The 18587-nt window shown below is 41.3% G+C and overlaps 1 protein-coding gene across 4 annotated transcripts in view; it reads left to right on the top strand.

Annotated features, from left to right (window-relative positions):
* The first annotated feature begins 3829 nt into the window (after positions 1 to 3829).
* EYA3 (EYA transcriptional coactivator and phosphatase 3) overlaps positions 3830 to 18587 on the top strand; it is a 92863-nt gene continuing 78105 nt past the window's right edge. For 2 of the 4 annotated variants that reach the window (XM_075553073.1, XM_075553060.1), the window contains exon 1: positions 3830 to 3955. Coding sequence is in view for 2 of the 4 variants with exons in the window: in XM_075553067.1 (XP_075409182.1) it covers positions 3844 to 3955 (112 nt within the window). In the remaining 2 variants the exon portion in view is untranslated. The remainder of the gene's footprint in view (positions 3956 to 18587) is intronic. The other 2 variants (XM_075553067.1, XM_075553052.1) reach the window with 1 other exon arrangement.

Raw genomic sequence — 18587 nt, 5'->3', positions numbered from 1 at the left:
ACATTCGACTATTTAAGAGCAAAAGGATAGCATTCACCCAAGGTCAAAGCTCTGAAGGTTAGGGGAAAAAAGGAGGAATGGACAAGAGGATTCACAGTTGGAAAAAGTAGGATAAGTGATATTGCTGGAGGAGATTGAAGTGATCAGTTGAAACAAAATATGCAAACAATTGACTCTAAAACTGATGATCTCCTCTGTACACCTTTACCTAAATCACAATTAAAAGTAAAAAAAAAAAAAAAAACACCTGCCTGCAATAAGTGCAGAGATAGGTCAGTGAACAAAACAAACAGATATTCCATCATGACCCTCGCACTGTGGTGTGGAGAGAGAGAGAGAGAGAGAGAGAGAGAGAGAGAGAGACATTCAACCACACTGCTGTCAGTCGAGTCTGACTCATGGTAAGCTATGCGTGCCGAGTGGAACTGTTCCGTGTCCTTCAAGGCCGTGACCTTTCATGAGCAGATTGCCACCAGATGGGTCTGCACCTCTGCAACAAACCAAACCACTGGCACCAAGTCGACTCGGACTCATTGAGACTCGATATAGCATTTCCGTGTGTAAATCTTGACTGGAACCTGTAGCCTAATCTTTCTTTGCCTTCACTAATCGGAAGTCTTGCAAGTTGAGCCACTAACTCCACGAGGGGCAATAAACAAGGACTTCTATAGCTTCAAGACCCAAACTGAAACCCACATCATTGATGGGAGCAGATAGCTTCATCTTTCTCCTAGCGGGTTTGAACTTCCAACCTTGAGGTTGCAGTGCACTGTTCAATCAACAGTGCCACCAGGCCTGCCGAGGCACCACTAGATTTGTTTAAACTGCCAAACTCTCAGCTAGCAGTTGAGTGCTTAATCTCTTGTGCCACAGAACAGATTATGCCGTATGTGTTGGGTGGGAGTATGAGCAGTGTAAGAGAAAACCTGGGAGAACAGAAGACGAGGGACCCTGACCCTCCCCCCTCCCCATTCCCTCCTTGCCAGCCCCTTTGCCAGGGTCTGGATCTGGGGGAGTGGTGGGGACAGTCTGAAGGAGGGAGGACAAAAGCGTGGGTCTGGGTCTGGTGTCTGTCCTCCGGGTAACTGTTCTAGGGTGGCCTCAAGACAGACAGGGGCCACACCATCTCTGCACCCCAGTAGAGGTGACCCCTGCAGTCTCGGCTGCGGAGAGGGTGGGGTTGTGTGATGCTCAGGAGGCCTGATGGGCGCAAGCGGGGGTTCTTGCTCTGCCCTCTGGTAGGGAGGGCAGCCATGCTCAGACGCTATCCTCGGGGACTTGGGTGGCTTGGGTTGGGTTCTTTTGATCCTGAGAGCTGTTCTAGGTGCAGAGACAGCATGGTGCATTGTCAACAAACCAATTCTGAGTCAGAGAGAGAGAGAGAGAAACTGAGTGGAGAACTGGGCTAGGGAGTAGAGGGAGACTGATGGTATTCCAAGGAAGAAGCACCATTGAGATGATATTTGAGCCAAAATTATAAAAGAGGTGAGTGGCGAAATTATCTGGGGGGAGAGCAATCCACGTGAAGAGACAAGCAAGCACGATGGCCCTGCGTCTGCCTGCAGATTTGAGAAAGGCCAAGAAGGCTCTGTGTCTACAGTGAAGGGACAACGGACAAAGTAGGAACTGAGGTCAGAGTTGTAAAGGGGGTTGTTGCTGTTGTCATGAGCTGCCACTGAGCCAAATGGACAATCATCTTGCGCACAGTGAGATTGCACTGCTGTGATTCACCGTTTTCACGGGCTGATTTACAGAAGTAGACTACCAGATCGTTCCTCTTAGTTTGTCTTAGTCTGGAAGCTCCGCTGAACCCCCTTCAGCATCACTGCAACGAGCAGTTCTCCACTGAGTGAAGGATGGTAACTGCACGTGAGGCACATTTGACAGATAACTAACAGGTTTCTTTTATGGAAAGTCACTGTTGAACCAGCACTGCCCTCTGGTCATGGAGGTAGGAGGGATCAAGTCTGGAGGATCTCGGAGGCTGATGTAAGAACTTTGCTTTCCTCTTCCAGATGGAAGTCCATTGGAGGAGGAACATGATTTAGGATTTTAATAGGACCCTCTGTTAATAGACCGTGGGAGGTCAAGGGAGCAAACAGTAGAAACAGTCCCAGATTGACTGACTTGTATCAGATTCTGGACAGCTTTGGAAGAAGATCCCACAGAACTTCATGATTAATTAATTGTGGTGTGTAAGAGAAGAGAATTAAGAATCTTTATAGATTAAAAGGAACAAAACACTAAAGTCACAGCCATTGAGTCAGTTCTGGCTCTTGCGGCTTTTAAGGAGAGGGTTAAATTGCCACTCTGGGGTAGAAAGTCTCACCTTTCTTCAAAAGAGAAGTTGGTGGTTTCAAACTGCTCACTTTGAAGTTAGGCGCCCAACGCAGCAACACATTACACCACCAAGACTCCTCTTATAGATAACTATTACTTAATTACTTGTTGCAACAGAAAAAGGTGAACAAAGAACACACAGCCAAACACTGTACGACAAAAAGTATCTTGATGGTGTACCAAAGAGTTAATAAAAATCCTCCTACTGTTCCTGCATGGTGTTTGTGGTACTTACCTGTAAAAACCTTGTCTAAAGATTCACTTTTATACTTGGCATTCCTCCCTCCCCCCAAACCACTCAAACCCAGGGCCATCCATTCTTACAGTGACTCCTCCTTCAGGACAAGGTACGAGGGCGTGCCCCTCTCTCTGACTTTGCGAGTTTCTAAGTCTGTACTGGAGTAGAAAGCCTCAGCATTCTCCCGCTAAGCAGCTGGTGGGAGAACTGCAGACCTTGCAATTAGCAGCCCAGTGGCTAACCCCCGACGCCACCAGGGTTCAGAGGCCCCCAAATGCATACACTTCAGGAGCCCTGATGACAGAATAGGTTCCCGTTGGACTGCTAACTCAAGGTCAGCAGTTCGAATCCATGAACCTTTCTGCTCCCCGTGTGGAATGGGAGTGAGTAAACGCTTTACGGTATAGCCTCGGTTGCTATGAATCAGCATCGACTCCATGGCAGTGAGTCATTGTAAGTTACAGCATAAAAACTGTTGTTTCTGATAAACGACATAAAACTGTGTGCACATAGAATTTAACTATAAACTCAATGTAATTTAGGAATAAATAAACATTGGGAATGATAAGATCTCCGTAGGCTAGGCTAGGGCCTCCCAAGCATCTTCCAACATTTACCACTCATTCTTCCAGTTGTTTTTTTTTTTTTAACAATTTATTGGGGCTCATACAACTCTTATCACAGTTCATACATATACATACACCAATTGTATAAAGCACATCTGTACAATCTTTGCCCTAATCATTTTTTTCTCCTCTTTTCTTTTTTTACATTTTATTAGGGACTCATACAACTCTTACCACAATCCATACATATACATACATCAATTGTATAAAGCACATCCATACATTCCCTGCCCCAATCATTCTCAAAGCATTTGCTCTCCACTTACATTCTTCCAGTATTTCTAAGCCCCCCAAATGTATCCAGCATTTTCTTCACTCTCCGTTTGGGGAATCAGGGAGGACACGTGTTTCGAGTTTCTTGAAAAAGGGAGGCTGGGGTTTTGGTTTTTTAAACGAGCGCGGTCGCACTTCCAGCTCCTCCGCGCAGCGAGCGCGAACCAACCGGGCGGCAGAACCTGGACTCGAGGCGCAAGAGGGGCGTGGCCGGGGCGGGCGTCCGAGGGGCGGAGCCCCCGAGGGGTGGGCGGGGCCGGCCGTTTCCCCGCCCCGTGAGGCCTAACACATGCGCCAAGCCGCTTCTGAGGGAAAAGAGGCGTAGATTGTGAGGTGACCCTGGCGCCGTACTTCCGGTTCCTAGGGATGCGCATCCGGGTCCCGGTAACGCCGTCGTTTCCCCCACTCGCCTGGCTCGGCTGTGTGTTTGGTTCAGCGGTCCCATGTCCTCTTTTGGTAGGGCCTCTGCCGCCTTTGGGTGAGTCTCCACCGCAGACAGTGTGAGCGGCCGCCGGCCGAGTGCAGCGCATGGAGGGACGCGCCGAGAGCTCTGCCCGGGGTCTTTCGGGCGGGGGTTTTCCTCCCCTGCCCCTTGTCCCCTGCCGGGCTTCCCTGCCTTCACCCCGAGCCTCACTTTGGCCCCCCGCTTAGACGCTCTCGCCCTTTACCTCTGCCTCCCTCCCCCGGCAGCCCGTGTTCGCCCCAGCGCTTCCCTCAGCCGCCGACTCTTCCCCCACACTACTCTCACTTCAGTCCCCCCTCTTTGCAAACCCGGATGCCCGGGAACCCCACTGGCTTGTTTTCCTCGGTAGGGGACGGCCCCCCTCCTCATTGCGCTCACCTCCCTCCCCTTTCCCGCCCCACGGCCCCCAGGTCGTCGTCCCCCAACTTTCTTCAGTCTTGACCCTCTCCCTTCCCGAGCCCAGTGAGTGGCAACTCGTGCTTTCGCTCGGGGTTCTCCCGCCGTTTTCTTCGCAGGAGGGCTTTGCCGAAGCCCCAGTCGGCCCTAGCTTGCTCGGCCTGGAGGGAGTTTTGCCCGGCAGGTAGCCCTCGCAGGCCAGTAACTAAGGTGGCCCCAGCTCTTCTCTGGCGCTCAGTTTGGGGGCTCTCTTCGGTGCAGGGGAGCAGGCGGGGGGCTTGTGTGCGCTGGACTATTGGCGGTGGTGAGGGCTCTTTGCGCGGGTTCCTTGGAGAATGGATGCGCACAGCTGAGGCCAAGGGTGGACGTGCGGATAGAGGCGGCCCTGTCATCTGCATGCATGGGCTTTACTTACAGGACAGTTGGCTGTGACAAAGGACAGAGCTTCTTGGGGGAGATTATTAGTCCCGGAGTTAGTAAGTTCACAGCCAGCAATGGTAGTGTGTGTGCAGTTACTGAGACGTTTTCTGCTGGGGTTCACCAGTGGTTTGTTTCCAAGACTGTTTACTTGCATTGGACCCCAACTCTTGCCTCATACATAGTTTCGTCTTCACTGTATTAAGTTTTCTAGTCGACCCCCCCTCCAGCCCTTCTCTTTGCCCCCCCCCCATTTTAAAACTTAGAACTTCTTTCTTAAGTTTCCCTTGAGGTTTTGTGAAATTCTAGTGACGTCACCTGTAATATGAAGGGATAATGTGTGGATTGAATAGTTGTTGTGTTCAGATTTTGTGACACCCCCTTCTCCCCATGGTTTATAGAGCATTGGATCCTTTTGTGTTTAATTGAATGACTAGCATTTGAGTGCAGATTTTTGCGTGTGATAATTTTCTGTAATTATAAATTCGGCTGTAAAAGTTAGTACTTCAGATGTGAACAAAACTTTCCGTATAGCCACTTCTCTATTGACTAGTGAAATACAGAAAAAATCTTTCATTTTAAGCTACATAGGAGCATGAAGGAGGTTTTAAAAAGCTCGCGGGAAAATTCCCTTGTCTTTTAATTCCATTTTCCCACGGGATTTTTGAAGCCCCCTCTTATAAGAGAATGTGATAGACCTTCGCTTATACCAAAATTGGGCTGCTCCCTTCATCTAGTTTTAGCAAAGGACTTTGGAGCAAAGCTATCTTATATCCTAGAAGCCACAGAGTAGAGTAGGACCCTTCTGGTTGGCTTTTAGGACTTACCAGTTCTTCCTCCCAGGACCAACCCTAGAAACTAACTTCCCTTCACCCTGACCTTTGCCATTTCCAAATCTTAAAAACTAACCTCAATGAGTATGGGCTAGTTGCAGTTGTTTCTTCATTTCCTAGTTTTGTACACTCCCCTCCCCACCCTCCAAGCCATGGAAACTCCAGTTCCCTACATAATAAACTATGGGACCACAGAATTTGAACTCTTAACAACCTGTATTTGTGTTGATGCAGGGCCGCCTTTCAGCCTTTTATTCAATTTCCAAACTATTTCTCTAGCTAAATCTCAGGCTAACCTAGACGCATTATTGTTATTTGCTGCGCAATTGATTTCTCCTCATGGTAACCTTATGTGTGCCAAGTAGCACTTTACAGAATTCCCAAAACTGTGATGTTTCAAAAGCACATCTCCAGGAACCTCTGGATGAGTTCCAGCCTCTCAACTTTCAGCTAGTACTTGCCTAGAGTTCTACAATTTTATCTAATCCTAGATAAATTTCTATAGTTTGTCCCATAGAGTTCATTTTATAAATAAATCAGGGCTTACAAAATTGGTGATCATTTTTCCGAAGTTACTTAAAATAATAATGCTAATGAAGTCCTGTACTCAGAGTAGGGTTGTAGGCTAGAGAGCATACGCTCTTAGTTGGTGGTTCCTTTCCATACATTTAATCTGATGTGAATGAGAGTCGAGGATAAGACATCTGTGGCACAGGTTTTTAAATCGAGCTGAAATCTTTTTGCCTGCAACAATGGAGTAGGGGGAAAAAAGCCTTTTTTAAAGAAAAGTAGAAGTTGACAGGTTGTCCTATCAACTCAAGTTCTGGGCTAGGTAATTATTAAAAGTAGAAACATTTGTAATGCAGATTTCATACAATCTGCCTTTATTGGTTTCCCATGTTAAATATGCAGTAATATTTTTCATTAAAAATAAATATAGTAATAAATAGAACTGACTTATTATAGATGAGTCCTGGCCAGTGCATTGGTTAAAGCTTTCAGCTGCTGATTGAAACCTACCAGCTGCTCCAGGAGAGAAAGTGGGCAATCTGCTTCTGTAAAGATTTCAGTGTTGGAACCCCAATAGAGCAGTTTTATCCTATAGAATCCCCATGAGTTGGAATCAACTCATTGGCCAAAAAAAAAAAAAAGTGTTTTTTTTCCGGATTTACAGTAAATAAGTTAACAGACCAGTCCAGGAAAGTCGGTGTTTAATATCTTAGAAGATCTTTCCTATAGGTTGTGTTGGATGTACTTTAACTTACTAGCTTGGCTAGTATTTGTATCACTTAAATTTGTTTTTATTTTTCTTTCCTGGAAAATAGAATAAGCTTTGTAATTTTTTTTAATAATAAAAATTTTATTGGTACATAATCCACATATACAATTCAATAGTTCAATCATATCAAGAAGTGTTGTGCAATCATTGCTAAAATCCATTTTAGAATCTTTTCTTTTTTTAATCATTTTATTGGGGGCTCGTACAATTCTTATCACAAATTTTTTTTCAGTATCATATGGGTACATCTTGTATAAAATATAGTAATGTTCAGGTTATTGAAATAAACTAGGTGATATTATACAGGGCTGACATTTATACTGAGTTCCAAATTTGATCTGACGAACTACAGGATTTAACATAGTATTAAAATAAACTCATCCCGAGACAATGCCAGTGGCATATAATATTTTTAAATAGAGTTTTTGCCCCCCTTTTTTTCTCCAGAGGTCTCAGTGATTTTATTCTTTGGGTGTAAGGTATTTACATCGTATCATAGCTTCAAACAAAACTCAAACTCACTGCCATCTAGCCCATGCCATCTCAGCTTAATATCAATATCAAATTATGTTTTTTCCCTATTTTTGCTAATTGCTGTCTAATTGGCTCTAACTCGCAGAGACATTGGGTGTAACAGAACAAACCATTGCCTGGGTTTGCGCCCGTTGTTGCAGTCACAGGGTTGATCCATCGCAGGGAGGGTTTACCTAGTTCCACCCTTTCCTTTACCTTTACCAGCACGATGTCCTTTTGCATCGATTTGTTTTTCCTGATGACTTGGCCAAGTAAGCAATGAAAATACTTATTTGGGGAACTTTTTTACAATGTAGAAACCAGTAATTAAAAAGGATTATTCTTATATGAAACTTTGAGTCAAGAACTATTCTAAGTAGTTTACATACACTAGAGCAGCGGTTCTCAACCGGTTCATACCAGTAGCAAACTGACAGTGATGAAGTAGCAATGAAAATAGTTTTATGGGTGGGGGGGGGTCACAACATGAGGAACTGTATGAAAGGATCTCAGCATTAGGAAGGTTAAGGACCCCTGAACCTAGAGGGCTTCAGCAAGTGTAGAAAATAAAATTTAAAGATGATGGCAACTAACAACAATGAGAACTAGAAGAAAATGTTCAGACATTGATCGCTCTGGTGACTGAATGATTAGATTGTATAGTGTGTGAAGGATATGCCAATAAAGCTATTAAAAAAATAATATTTTGCAAGATGATGGCATTTTCCAAACTTTTTGAAGCTCCTTCATATTACCTCTTTATTTCTTTTTTTTTACCTCTTTATTTCTTATAGCAATACTAAGGAAATATTTCTAAATTTTTTTGTCAGTTTATGAATGGGGAAATCAATGCCAGACATCACACAGTATCACAAAACTAGTTAGCTAGCCAGAGCTGATCTGAATTTAGTCATTCTGGCTCCAGAGTTTGTGACATTTTTATAAAGGGCCTACTAGCTTAGTGGTTTCTTCCAATAAAGATTCAGATTAAACACCCAACTTTTCTAAAACACAGAAAGATAAAATTTGGGGGGTGGGACCCTTAAGTGTGAGGTTTCCATGTTTTTAAATAAATGCTGACATAAAGCAAATTGCAGTTCCTTTAATTACACATTTCTCAGGTGACAAAAATATACACTAAGACAGCAAAATAGGATCAGCCCTTTTCCTCCTTTTCAATTGTCTTACGGAAGCTAATTATTTTTGTTATTTGAAGGAAAGGCAGGTTTTAATAAAATTAATTCTAGATTATTAAAATGGTCTTGCCCCATTAAGTTAATTGTTTTCCTTTCTTTGATTTGCAGAGTATTAAATGAGTTTATATAGTACTCTAAAACGTTGAAATTCTGATGCCCTCCCTATGAATCTAACAAATTTGAAGTGTAAACGAGAAGACTACACTGGAATGTCTGCCTGGGTTGAACTCGCCGGCATCGTATAAGAGATTTTCCTCTGGCCTCATTTTCAAATATTTGTGCACAATTGAGTATATCCCTCTTGTTACTATATTTAGACTAATGTAGTAAAAATCTTGAGAGCTGGAACTACCTTGTTTTTCTGGGTCTTGCTAATTTCCTCCCTTTGACAGGATCTTAACCACTTTTCTCTCTCAAAACACTTGAGTTTTTCTTAACTGACAGGTTTCCGGCTTACACTGGTTCTGGTTTTTCTGTATATTTGTCATTGTTTTTCATTTTACTTTGAAAAGAGGAGGGGACTTTCACAAACTTAATTGTTTTGTGAAAAAATGCAAATAATAGTCATTTAGAATAGTATTAATTATATTAACACTTTCTTTTTGCTTTTATTTTTCCTGAGTTAAAAAAAAGGTGGGTTGGTTTTTGGTTTTTTTTTCTAAAAAAAAACTATGATTTTATATTAAGTGGAAGTACAGCATAATGCAAGAGTCTTAGACTCAATAAATTAGTTTCTGAGTAGTCTTTTAAAAATCATTTTATTGGGGGCTTGTACAATTCTTATCATAATCCATACATACATCCATTGTGTTAAGCACAATATGTACATTTGTTGCCATCATCATTCTCAAAACATTTGCCTTCTACTTGAGCCCTTAATATTGGCTGCTCATTTCCCCCCTCCATCCCCACTCCTCCCTACCTCATGAACCCTTCATAATTAATAAATTATTATTTTGTCATGTTACACTGTCCGATGTCTACCCCCGCCCTCTTATCGGCTGTCCATCCCCCAAGGAGGAGGCTAGATGGAGATTCTTGTAATCGATTCCCCTTTCTACCCCAAGTTTCTGAGTATTTTAATTGAGAATCGTGGACTCAGCTTAACAGGAAAAATCCCTGCCATTATTCATAAGAAGTGACACTGATTAGGAATCTGCTTCTTTTAATTAACATACTAAGTTTTCTTATTTAATTAACTTATATTAGTTAAATAGACTGCTTTTGTAGTAGTCTTTGTCTTGCGTCCCCTCTCCCCTAATTTAAAAAACTACTAGAACAGGAAGATTTTTGTGTGTTTAGTTTGAAGTGGCTACTTTCTTTTTTAATTTTATAGGGGGCTCATACAGTTCTTATCACAATCCATGTATATCCACCCATTGTGTCAAGCACATTTGTACATATGTTGCCATCATCATTTTCAAAGCATTTTCTTTCTACTTGAGCCCTTGGGATCAGCTCATTTTCTGCCCCCCAGCATTCTCCCTCATGAATCCTTGATAATTTATAAATTATTCTTTGTTTCATGTCTTACACTGACTGCTGTCTCTGTTTACCCACTTTTCTGTTGTTCACCCCCCCTGGGAGGGGGTTATATGCCTATCATTGGGATCAGTTCCCCCCACCTGCCCCTTACCCTCCTGGTATCACTACTCTCATTATTGGGCCTGAGGGTTTTATCTGTCCTGGATTCCTTGTGTTGCGAGCTTTTATCTGTACCAGTGCACATGCTATGGTCTAGCTAGCGGGATTTGTAAGGTAGAACTGGGGTCATGATAGTGGGGAGGGGGGAGCATTAAGGAACTAAAGAGAAGTTGGTGTGTTTGATAGGGCTATACTGCACCCTGACTGGCACCTCTCTTCTTTGTGACCCTTCTGAAAGGGGATGTCCATTTGACTACAGGTGGGCTTTGGGTTTCCATCCTCCCTCCCCCTCACTCACATCCATAAGATTTTTGTTCTGGGTCTTTGATGCCTGATACCTGGTCCCATCGACACCTTGTGGTCACACAGGCTGGTGTACTTCTCCCATGTGGTCTTGGTTGCTTCTCAGCTAGATGGCTATTCGTTTACCTTCAAGCCTTTAAGACCCCAGATGCTATATCTTTTGATAGCCGGGCACCATCAGCTTTCTTCACCACGTTTGCTTATGCACCATTTTGTTTTCAGCAATCATGTCAGGTGCAGTTAACATCACAGAGTGCCAGGTTATTAGAACAAAGTGTTCTTGCGTTGAGAGAGTACTTGAGTGGAGGCCCAGTGTCCGTCTGCTGCCTTAATCCTTAACAAATAAATACATGTTCATAGATCTATTTCCCTATCGTTATATATAAATGTATTCACATATGTACATGCCTGTATTTAGACCTCCATAAATGTCTGCTGCCTAGGTCTTTCCTCTGCTTTCTTTTACCCTTCTCTTGTCCCTTTGTCATGTTCAGCCTTCATTGGGGTTTCAGTAATTCTTCGGGGACATTGTGAAGTGGCTGTTTTCCTCCCATTTGACTAGCTGGTTCATATATATCTTCTGGGTAAAGTGGTTCTCAAGTTATTCTCTTAATATGATTCACAATAAGTTATGTATGACTCACATGCACATATCTACATATTAATATTAAATATTGAATTAAGTTTTGTGAAAGCATTTGTCATTTATTAGTAATGCATTCTGATATTTCTATTCTGCTTTATTGTATTTCCTTTCAAACAAACTGCTGGTTTCCATTCACTAAGAGATAGCATATCCTATCCTATTGATGTGTATCTGTGACTGCTAGATTTTTATTCCACCATTGACTTTTTCTAGTGGAAGTATTTAAGTTGGTCAGGTATTTTTCTCTCTAAAAATAGTTTCTTGAGTGTGTTAAGCCTCTGACCTAAGTGATTGTGCAGAGCAATCGAGAGAGGAGGCCTTTTGCCTTGGTCACAGTTGTTGTCACCTCACTCCGGCACAGCCATGAAGTGAAAACTGCTCGGTCACATTCAGAGCCTCTCTCCTTAGAATCCTTCGGTAGTTCCCACCTAGCCTGCCAAGTTTAGGTAGATTCAAGCTGCGCTCCTGTCTGTGGCACCTAGTCACAAGTTTACAGAACTTCGTTATTTTCTCTTCTGGCCCCAATCCAGTTTTATGTAAGTTAAGAAAAGAGAGCTGAGGAATAAAGCAGTTTGCTCATATACAGATCTAATCAGTTTGAAGTATACCCCTGAATCTATCATTATGCAAAATCCATTTTGTAAACAAAAACCATTTTGTAAACATGCATGACCACATCACATCACTAAGTGGAAGATGAGTGGTCATTAAGGTACAGAACTGACAAAATTACATCATTACACACATGCCAAATAATTACAGAACTACCAAACCACTGGGAATCTTGGCCCAGTCAAACTGTTGTAACCTTAACTATCACAGCCAGTGTTACTCTCATTTTGCACCTTGGTGTTCGTCACTGCCTACCAGGAACATCAAATAGTTGGATATTAGGCCTTTTCTTATTATCATAAATACAAAATGTCAGATAACAAAATAGGTAAACACGAGAAGCAGTTGTAACTATTGAGAGGAGGAGTCATTAGGGTTAGTGACAGTGAAACATTGTCTTGATACATTTTCTATACTCAAAAGGAAAAAAGGTGGACGAAACCTTGAGAGATGCGGCAGTTACAGTCTGAACTATGATTATGTTACCACCACTACCCCTTGCTACATGCCAGCTAGTTTTTAGAGTATTTCATATTGTATTAACTCAAACTCATTTGAGAGACCTGAAAAGTTGAAAAAGGACAAAGCAGCAATTTCACCACTTTTCTTAGTTTCTTCTAAGGAACCCAGGTGGTGTAGTGGTTACAAGTTGGGCTGCTAACCCCAAGGTCAGCAGTTGAAAACCACCAGCTGTTTTACTGGGAGAAGACCACCAGACTAAAACTCTGCCATCAAGTCAGTGCTGACCTTTAAGTCAGGGTCGAACTGCCTCTGTGAGTTTTCAAGACTGCAGCTCCTGACAAGAGTAGGAAGCCTCATCTTTCTCCAGAGGAGCTGGCTGGTGGTTTAGAACTGCTGGTCTTGCATTTAGCAGCCCAATTCACAAGTGCTACACCAGCAGGGCTTCATGGGAGAAAGATGAGACATTCTACCCCTGTAAAGAGCTAGTCTCGGAAACTCACGGGCGTTTCTGCCCTGTCCTGTCCTATAAAGTTGCTTTGAGTTGGCAGTGACATGATGGCAATGGGTTTCCTTTGGTTTTCTTATGCGTTTTATTGTCTCATTGTTAATTCTGCCTATTAGTGAAAATAACATGGCAAAATGTTATTTTTTAATCTTTGTCAGCTTTTTATAAAAAAGTGTCATTGTGCATGAAAAAATAAATTATCAAGGGATCGGGAGGGCAGGAGGGTGGGTGGGGGAGGTGGGTATGAGCTGACTAATAAGGGCTCAAGTAGAAAGAAAATGTTATGAAAAGGATGATGGCAACATAAGTACAAATGTGCTTGACACGATGGATGTATATATGGATTGTAATAAGAGCTGTAAGAGCCCCAATAAAATGATTTTTTAAAGTGTCTTTATGAGGAACATAACTGGCTTGGGAGGCCCAGCCTTTGAAGCCAGGCTCCTGGTTTGAATGACTTAACTGCTTAGGTGGTAACTGACTTGATGTATAACCTTGGGCAAGTTACTGTGTGTTTTTTAATTATTCCATCTATAAAATGATGACAATAATGAATAGTCCTTATTCTTTAGATGTTTGAGATAATATATGTAAAGTACCTAGAAAAACACCTGATGATTGAAAACATTCCATAAATGTTAGCTATTAGTATTATCAACTTATTTGTGACATGATTCATTTTTTGTATTTGCTGAGTAACGAGACTTGCTTGGTGTTCAGTGTTAAATTGCCCATGAACTTCTAAACATAAGTTTAGGGCTTAGAGGAAAATTCTTTTCTACAGTATTTGGAATCAAAGCCAAGTATTAAAGGCATCTGGGCAATACCAAAATGGAACTCATTGCCATTGAGTTGATTCTGACTCATAGCTACATTTTAGGACAGAGTAGAACTGCTTACGAAGGCTTCTGACAGGTTCTAGGTAAAGACAGCCTCATCTTTCTCCTGAGGAACAGCTGGTAGGTTTAAACTGCTCACCTTAAGGTTAGCAGGCCATTGCTTAGCCCACAATGCCACTTTAGCTAGACTCAATTTTCTAATAGTTATTATACTTATAAAATAGTTATTAATAGATTCATAAGGAGCTTTGCCTTAAGATCTTTACCTTAATTGTTTAAATATCTCACCCTTTAAGAAATCAAGAGGAACTAGTTAATGAATTAACTTTCACTCAAAACCAGATTTCTTTCCTGATGTATCTAGTGTCTGAGATATTATTTATTTACTTATTTTTATTGAACAAATATAACACTTATTAGGTAGTAGGAACTGTTCTATAGGCTTATAGTTATAACTTAGCTCATCACAAGTCTGTTAGAAAGGTACTACTATTCTCACTTTACAAATCACATAACTTACATCCAGACAGAGTAAATAATGTACTCAGGCCCTCCATATCCATAGCTGGTCATTGTCAGAGCTGGGATTTAAACCTACTTGAGCATTTTGACCCCAGAGTTTACTGTGAGTTGTAGTTTATAGGGTGAAATAATAAATATAAGAGTTTGCTTCATTGTTTTTCACTCTGAGCTGAAATGACAGCTCTGAAACGGCATGTCTTTTTTTTTTTATCTTCATAGATTTTTGAAGGAGGAAATAAATTTAGCGAAAGAAACAATAGAAAAATTGAATTTAGTCCTGGTCACTGGGGACGTGTATGCCAGGGGGTACCCCTCCAAAAAACCAGCTATGTATTTTAATTCTTTTTTTTTTTTTTTTTACAAAGCAACCTTATCACCTTCAAAGAACTCGCCATTGCACTTAATACATCTGTCAAATCTGCAACTCCATTCTTGGAAACGTTTTTTAAACTTTGACCTGGTAGAATGAACTCCAAATGCCTTATGAGTCGACATTTTTGTTTGTTCGGGAAGTTGACAGACGTCCAGAACAAGGTTTTTCCATCAATTGACATTTCACCTTTTTTGACATGAGAAAACCACTCGTACACTTGAGCTTTTCCCCAAGTGCTGTCCTTGTAAGCTGTTCAAATCACAACAGTTTCTGCGACAATTTTCCCAAGCAGGAAATAAAATTTCACAGCCACACGCTGCCCTCTTAAATTAGCCATCACAAGAAATGAAGTTCAAGCGAAACGGCTTTTACGAAAAAATTCACTGTGACCAGAGAGAACTTTCCTAGGCAATGCCACTGGGTGCACTAACTCAGAGCGAGTTGCTTGATGCTTACCTAGCTGGAAAAATTGCATACTACAAAAACTCAGCTCCACCCAGCGCAGTTCCAGTTTTGGGTTTTTTTTTAGTACCCCCTAATATGTATCAAAAGACTTAGCTCTCAGTATTGTAAATTTCATCTGAATACTGGAGAGCTGCTTGATAATGTAGAATCTTGACTTTAGGAAGTAGATGGAACAGGATACTAATTTTTCTATACTCCTGGAAGCCACATACAGATTATTTATGGAGTATGCTATGTGTCAGAAAATAGCCCTTACAGGGAAAAAAAAGTGATTTCCTAAGAAGTACTAGCCTCACACATAAAAGAAAGAAAACAAAGCTTGAAAACTAAGTTCTTTACAATCTGAACCTTTTAACATTAAATTCTTCTGTTTTGTGATTGACAAGTTGCTGTGAGCTGCAGAGGAATCCAGAGGGGTAGCCGGGATGTAGTAGAGCTGCTGGACTGTTAGTAAGCCCACCCGGGCACATCCAGTCCTCATTAGCCCATTTGTTCTCATTTCTTTCTGAGGGTTTGGAATGTTCCCAATGGAACACATCGACCTGTTACATAAGACCCTTGTAGGGGAAGTTTCTGTTAATTTTTGTTACCGATTGAGTTACAGACAACTTTGAAGAATGCTTTTACAAGAAGTCAATTTAGACATTCTGAATGGTTCTTTTTAGAGTCTATTTTTCTGGTAAGAATTTGGTACAGACTAAATAAACTTAAAAACAACAACAACAATAAAAAATAATGATAAACTCGGGGGAAGTAGGACATGGGCCGTTCGTTATATTTTGGGGACTGCAATTAGTGAGATGAAAGAAAATGTGCATGGATTGTTGGCTGAAAGATTGACATGCACTGTACACTTTCATCCCCAAGTGAAATCTCAAAATGAAACCTAACCCACTCCCACTGAGTTGATTCTGACGCCCATAGTGACTCCATACAGCCCTAACATCACACGCCTCACCAACGAGAAGTAGACCGGCATCATATTCGGGTTGAGTTAATTTAAATGTTTGACCAGTGTAGTCCTCAAGTGATGTTATAAATAATCCAAATGGCTCTTGGCAGAAAAAAGTTCTCCACCCCTGCTATATATCGTTTTAGAAACTAAATCTATATGGGAACAGACAGCCTCCGTTTTCTCCTGGTGAGTTTGAACCATAGTCCTTGGGGTTAACAGCCCAACCGACAGTAGTGTAACCAGGGGACCGTACTTCACAATTAAAAGTTAAGGAAAGAGCCAATGACTTCCATGAGGCATATATGACATCCCTCCTCCCGCTGGCTGTAAAATACCTTCAACCTTATCCCTTGGTGTTTGGGGGACTGCTTCATGCCATGTCCAGGTAAATGTTCAGAATGTACATAAGGAATGTTGCCGCTCCCATGGGGGCTGTGAAAGGCAGCTGGCTCATTTCTTGCCAGGGAATATTTACAGACTACCTTCTGTGTGTCAGGACCCAGTGGGTTGCTAGGGCCACCCCTGGAGAACAGGTTGACCCAGACCCCGACCTTGTCACAACTGAGTCATGCATGATCCTGCAAGACAGTTGCTGTGGAAGGTCCCAACTCAGCCACCCAAAAACCTGGAATTACCTGAGTTTAACAGCCTTCCTGATAACATAATGAGTTTAGACCAGTATTCCCAAAGTGGGTGATACCACCCTTTAGGGGGGCACTGGAAACATCCAAGGGGGCTACAAAAGCAGGTGCCTATACTTTTTCTTAGATGATGGGCTATAAAATGCAAACTCTTTTCATTGCCAAGGGGTTCTGAGTAATTTCTTTTTTCTGAAAGGGGAACCGTGGGCCATGTAAGTTTAGGAGCCTATGGTAGACTCAAATTCACCCTTCTAAAAACTGAAAAATATATGCCCAGTAAAACATTTACCTTGCCAAACACACATAAACCACTTAGAAAATTCTGATCCTATTTTGTGAAGTGTTAACTATAAATATTCGTAGAGATGATAATTCATTATGTGGTAACCAGTCATGCCTCTTTCAAAGTAGCCAGAATTCACCAGCTGTACCACAGTCACTTGGCTGGGCTATTTATAGAGGGTATTAACCAGCATGGCCTGGCTTTTGTCTGTCCAAGGGAAGGCTGGGCAACAAGGACTGATTGGTTGTAACTTGTTTGGTCAAAGAAATGTAATCTGGGCTATTGTCTGAGCTGTGAGAGCTTCAAGGTTCCCAGCATCAACCTAAAGTTTCTTTAGGAAGGTCAGTGTGAGTCTGCTGGATATTTGTGTCTACTTCAGTAGCACTCTTGAGTAGAAAGGCTCTTAAATAGGCGGTGTGATCGATTGAATCATGTCCTCAAAAAAATAAGTGTTGAAAGACACAAAAAGCAGATGAGTCTAGAAACTCCAAGGAGGGAAATAGACAAAGAGGGATCTCCCTAGAACCAGTCCTGGATTTGAGCTTTCAGCCTCTTGAGCTGTTAATAAATAAATTTCTGTTCTTTCTTTTTTTAAATTTTTAAAAAATTTGTTTTTTTTTTAATTTTAACAATTTATTAGGGGCTCATACAATTCTTATCACAGTTCATACATATACATACATCAATTGTATAAAGCACATCTGTACAGTCTTTGTCCTAATCATTTTTTTCTCCTCTTTTTTTTTTTTTTTACATTTTATTAGGGACTCATACAACTCTTATCACAAAATTTCTGTTCTTTAAAGCCACCCCCATACTGGAAGACTTCAAAAAGTTTATGTAAAGAATTGAGTTAAAAGATAGTGGAAGTTTCCCATGAACTTTTGGGAGCCCTTCATATTTATGGTAATGGAAGGGCCAGTACAATGCCTCCTAGGGTTTCTGTTATTCTCTGTAGGAGCAAACAGCTTCATCTTTCTCCCGAACCATTGGTGAGTTAGAACTACTAAAAGCAGCCTAAAAAGTAACTAAGATGATAAAATCAAGAAAGGTTGCCATCAGCTGTTGAGGCTGATGAATTTCTGAAATATAGGAATTAATTAGATTCGCTTTTTGGAGGATCTAGCAGAAGAAATCACAATTGAAAGTATATACAGCAAATTCAGGATAGGTAAATCTACAGGGACAGCAACTAGATTAACAGGAAATGTTGGAGGAGATGAGCTAATTAGCCCCAGCTGAAATGATGAGAATTTCGCTCTATCTAAGGTGAGAATCCTGGTAGAGAAATACTATATCCCAGATAATTTAATGATGTATAGAAAAGATAGTCATATGCAGAAAGCAAGTTACCTGAAGATAGTCCTCATTTCCCCTTTTCATAGTTTCTAGAGGTAAGCAAAACTAGAACATGCATACATCAACAGATGAGCAAAGATTCTCATCCATTGAGGGAAAAAAAACCCCAAAAAACTATTTATGAACTGATAACCAAGACTTATCAGTCATTTGATGAAAATCAATACTATGAAAAGAGACTCCAAATGCAACCTGCGCTAAAGAAATAGTGTAAATCGAAGATTGTTAAATGAACATTATTAGTAATCTCAGGGGAAATAAAGGAAATAAATATGAATACTAAAATTTTGGAAATTGATGCACTGAATAGTTGCACAGAAAATAATTATAAAGATTGAGCTGAAAGAGTTGAAAATCAATACAGAGGATGTACAAAATGGCAAAGACCTCAAAATTCCTCCATA

This window comes from Tenrec ecaudatus, chromosome 1 (genome assembly GCF_050624435.1).
Source record: "Tenrec ecaudatus isolate mTenEca1 chromosome 1, mTenEca1.hap1, whole genome shotgun sequence".
NCBI lineage: Eukaryota > Metazoa > Chordata > Mammalia > Afrosoricida > Tenrecidae > Tenrec > Tenrec ecaudatus.
This window is presented reverse-complemented; position numbering and strand designations above follow the sequence as displayed.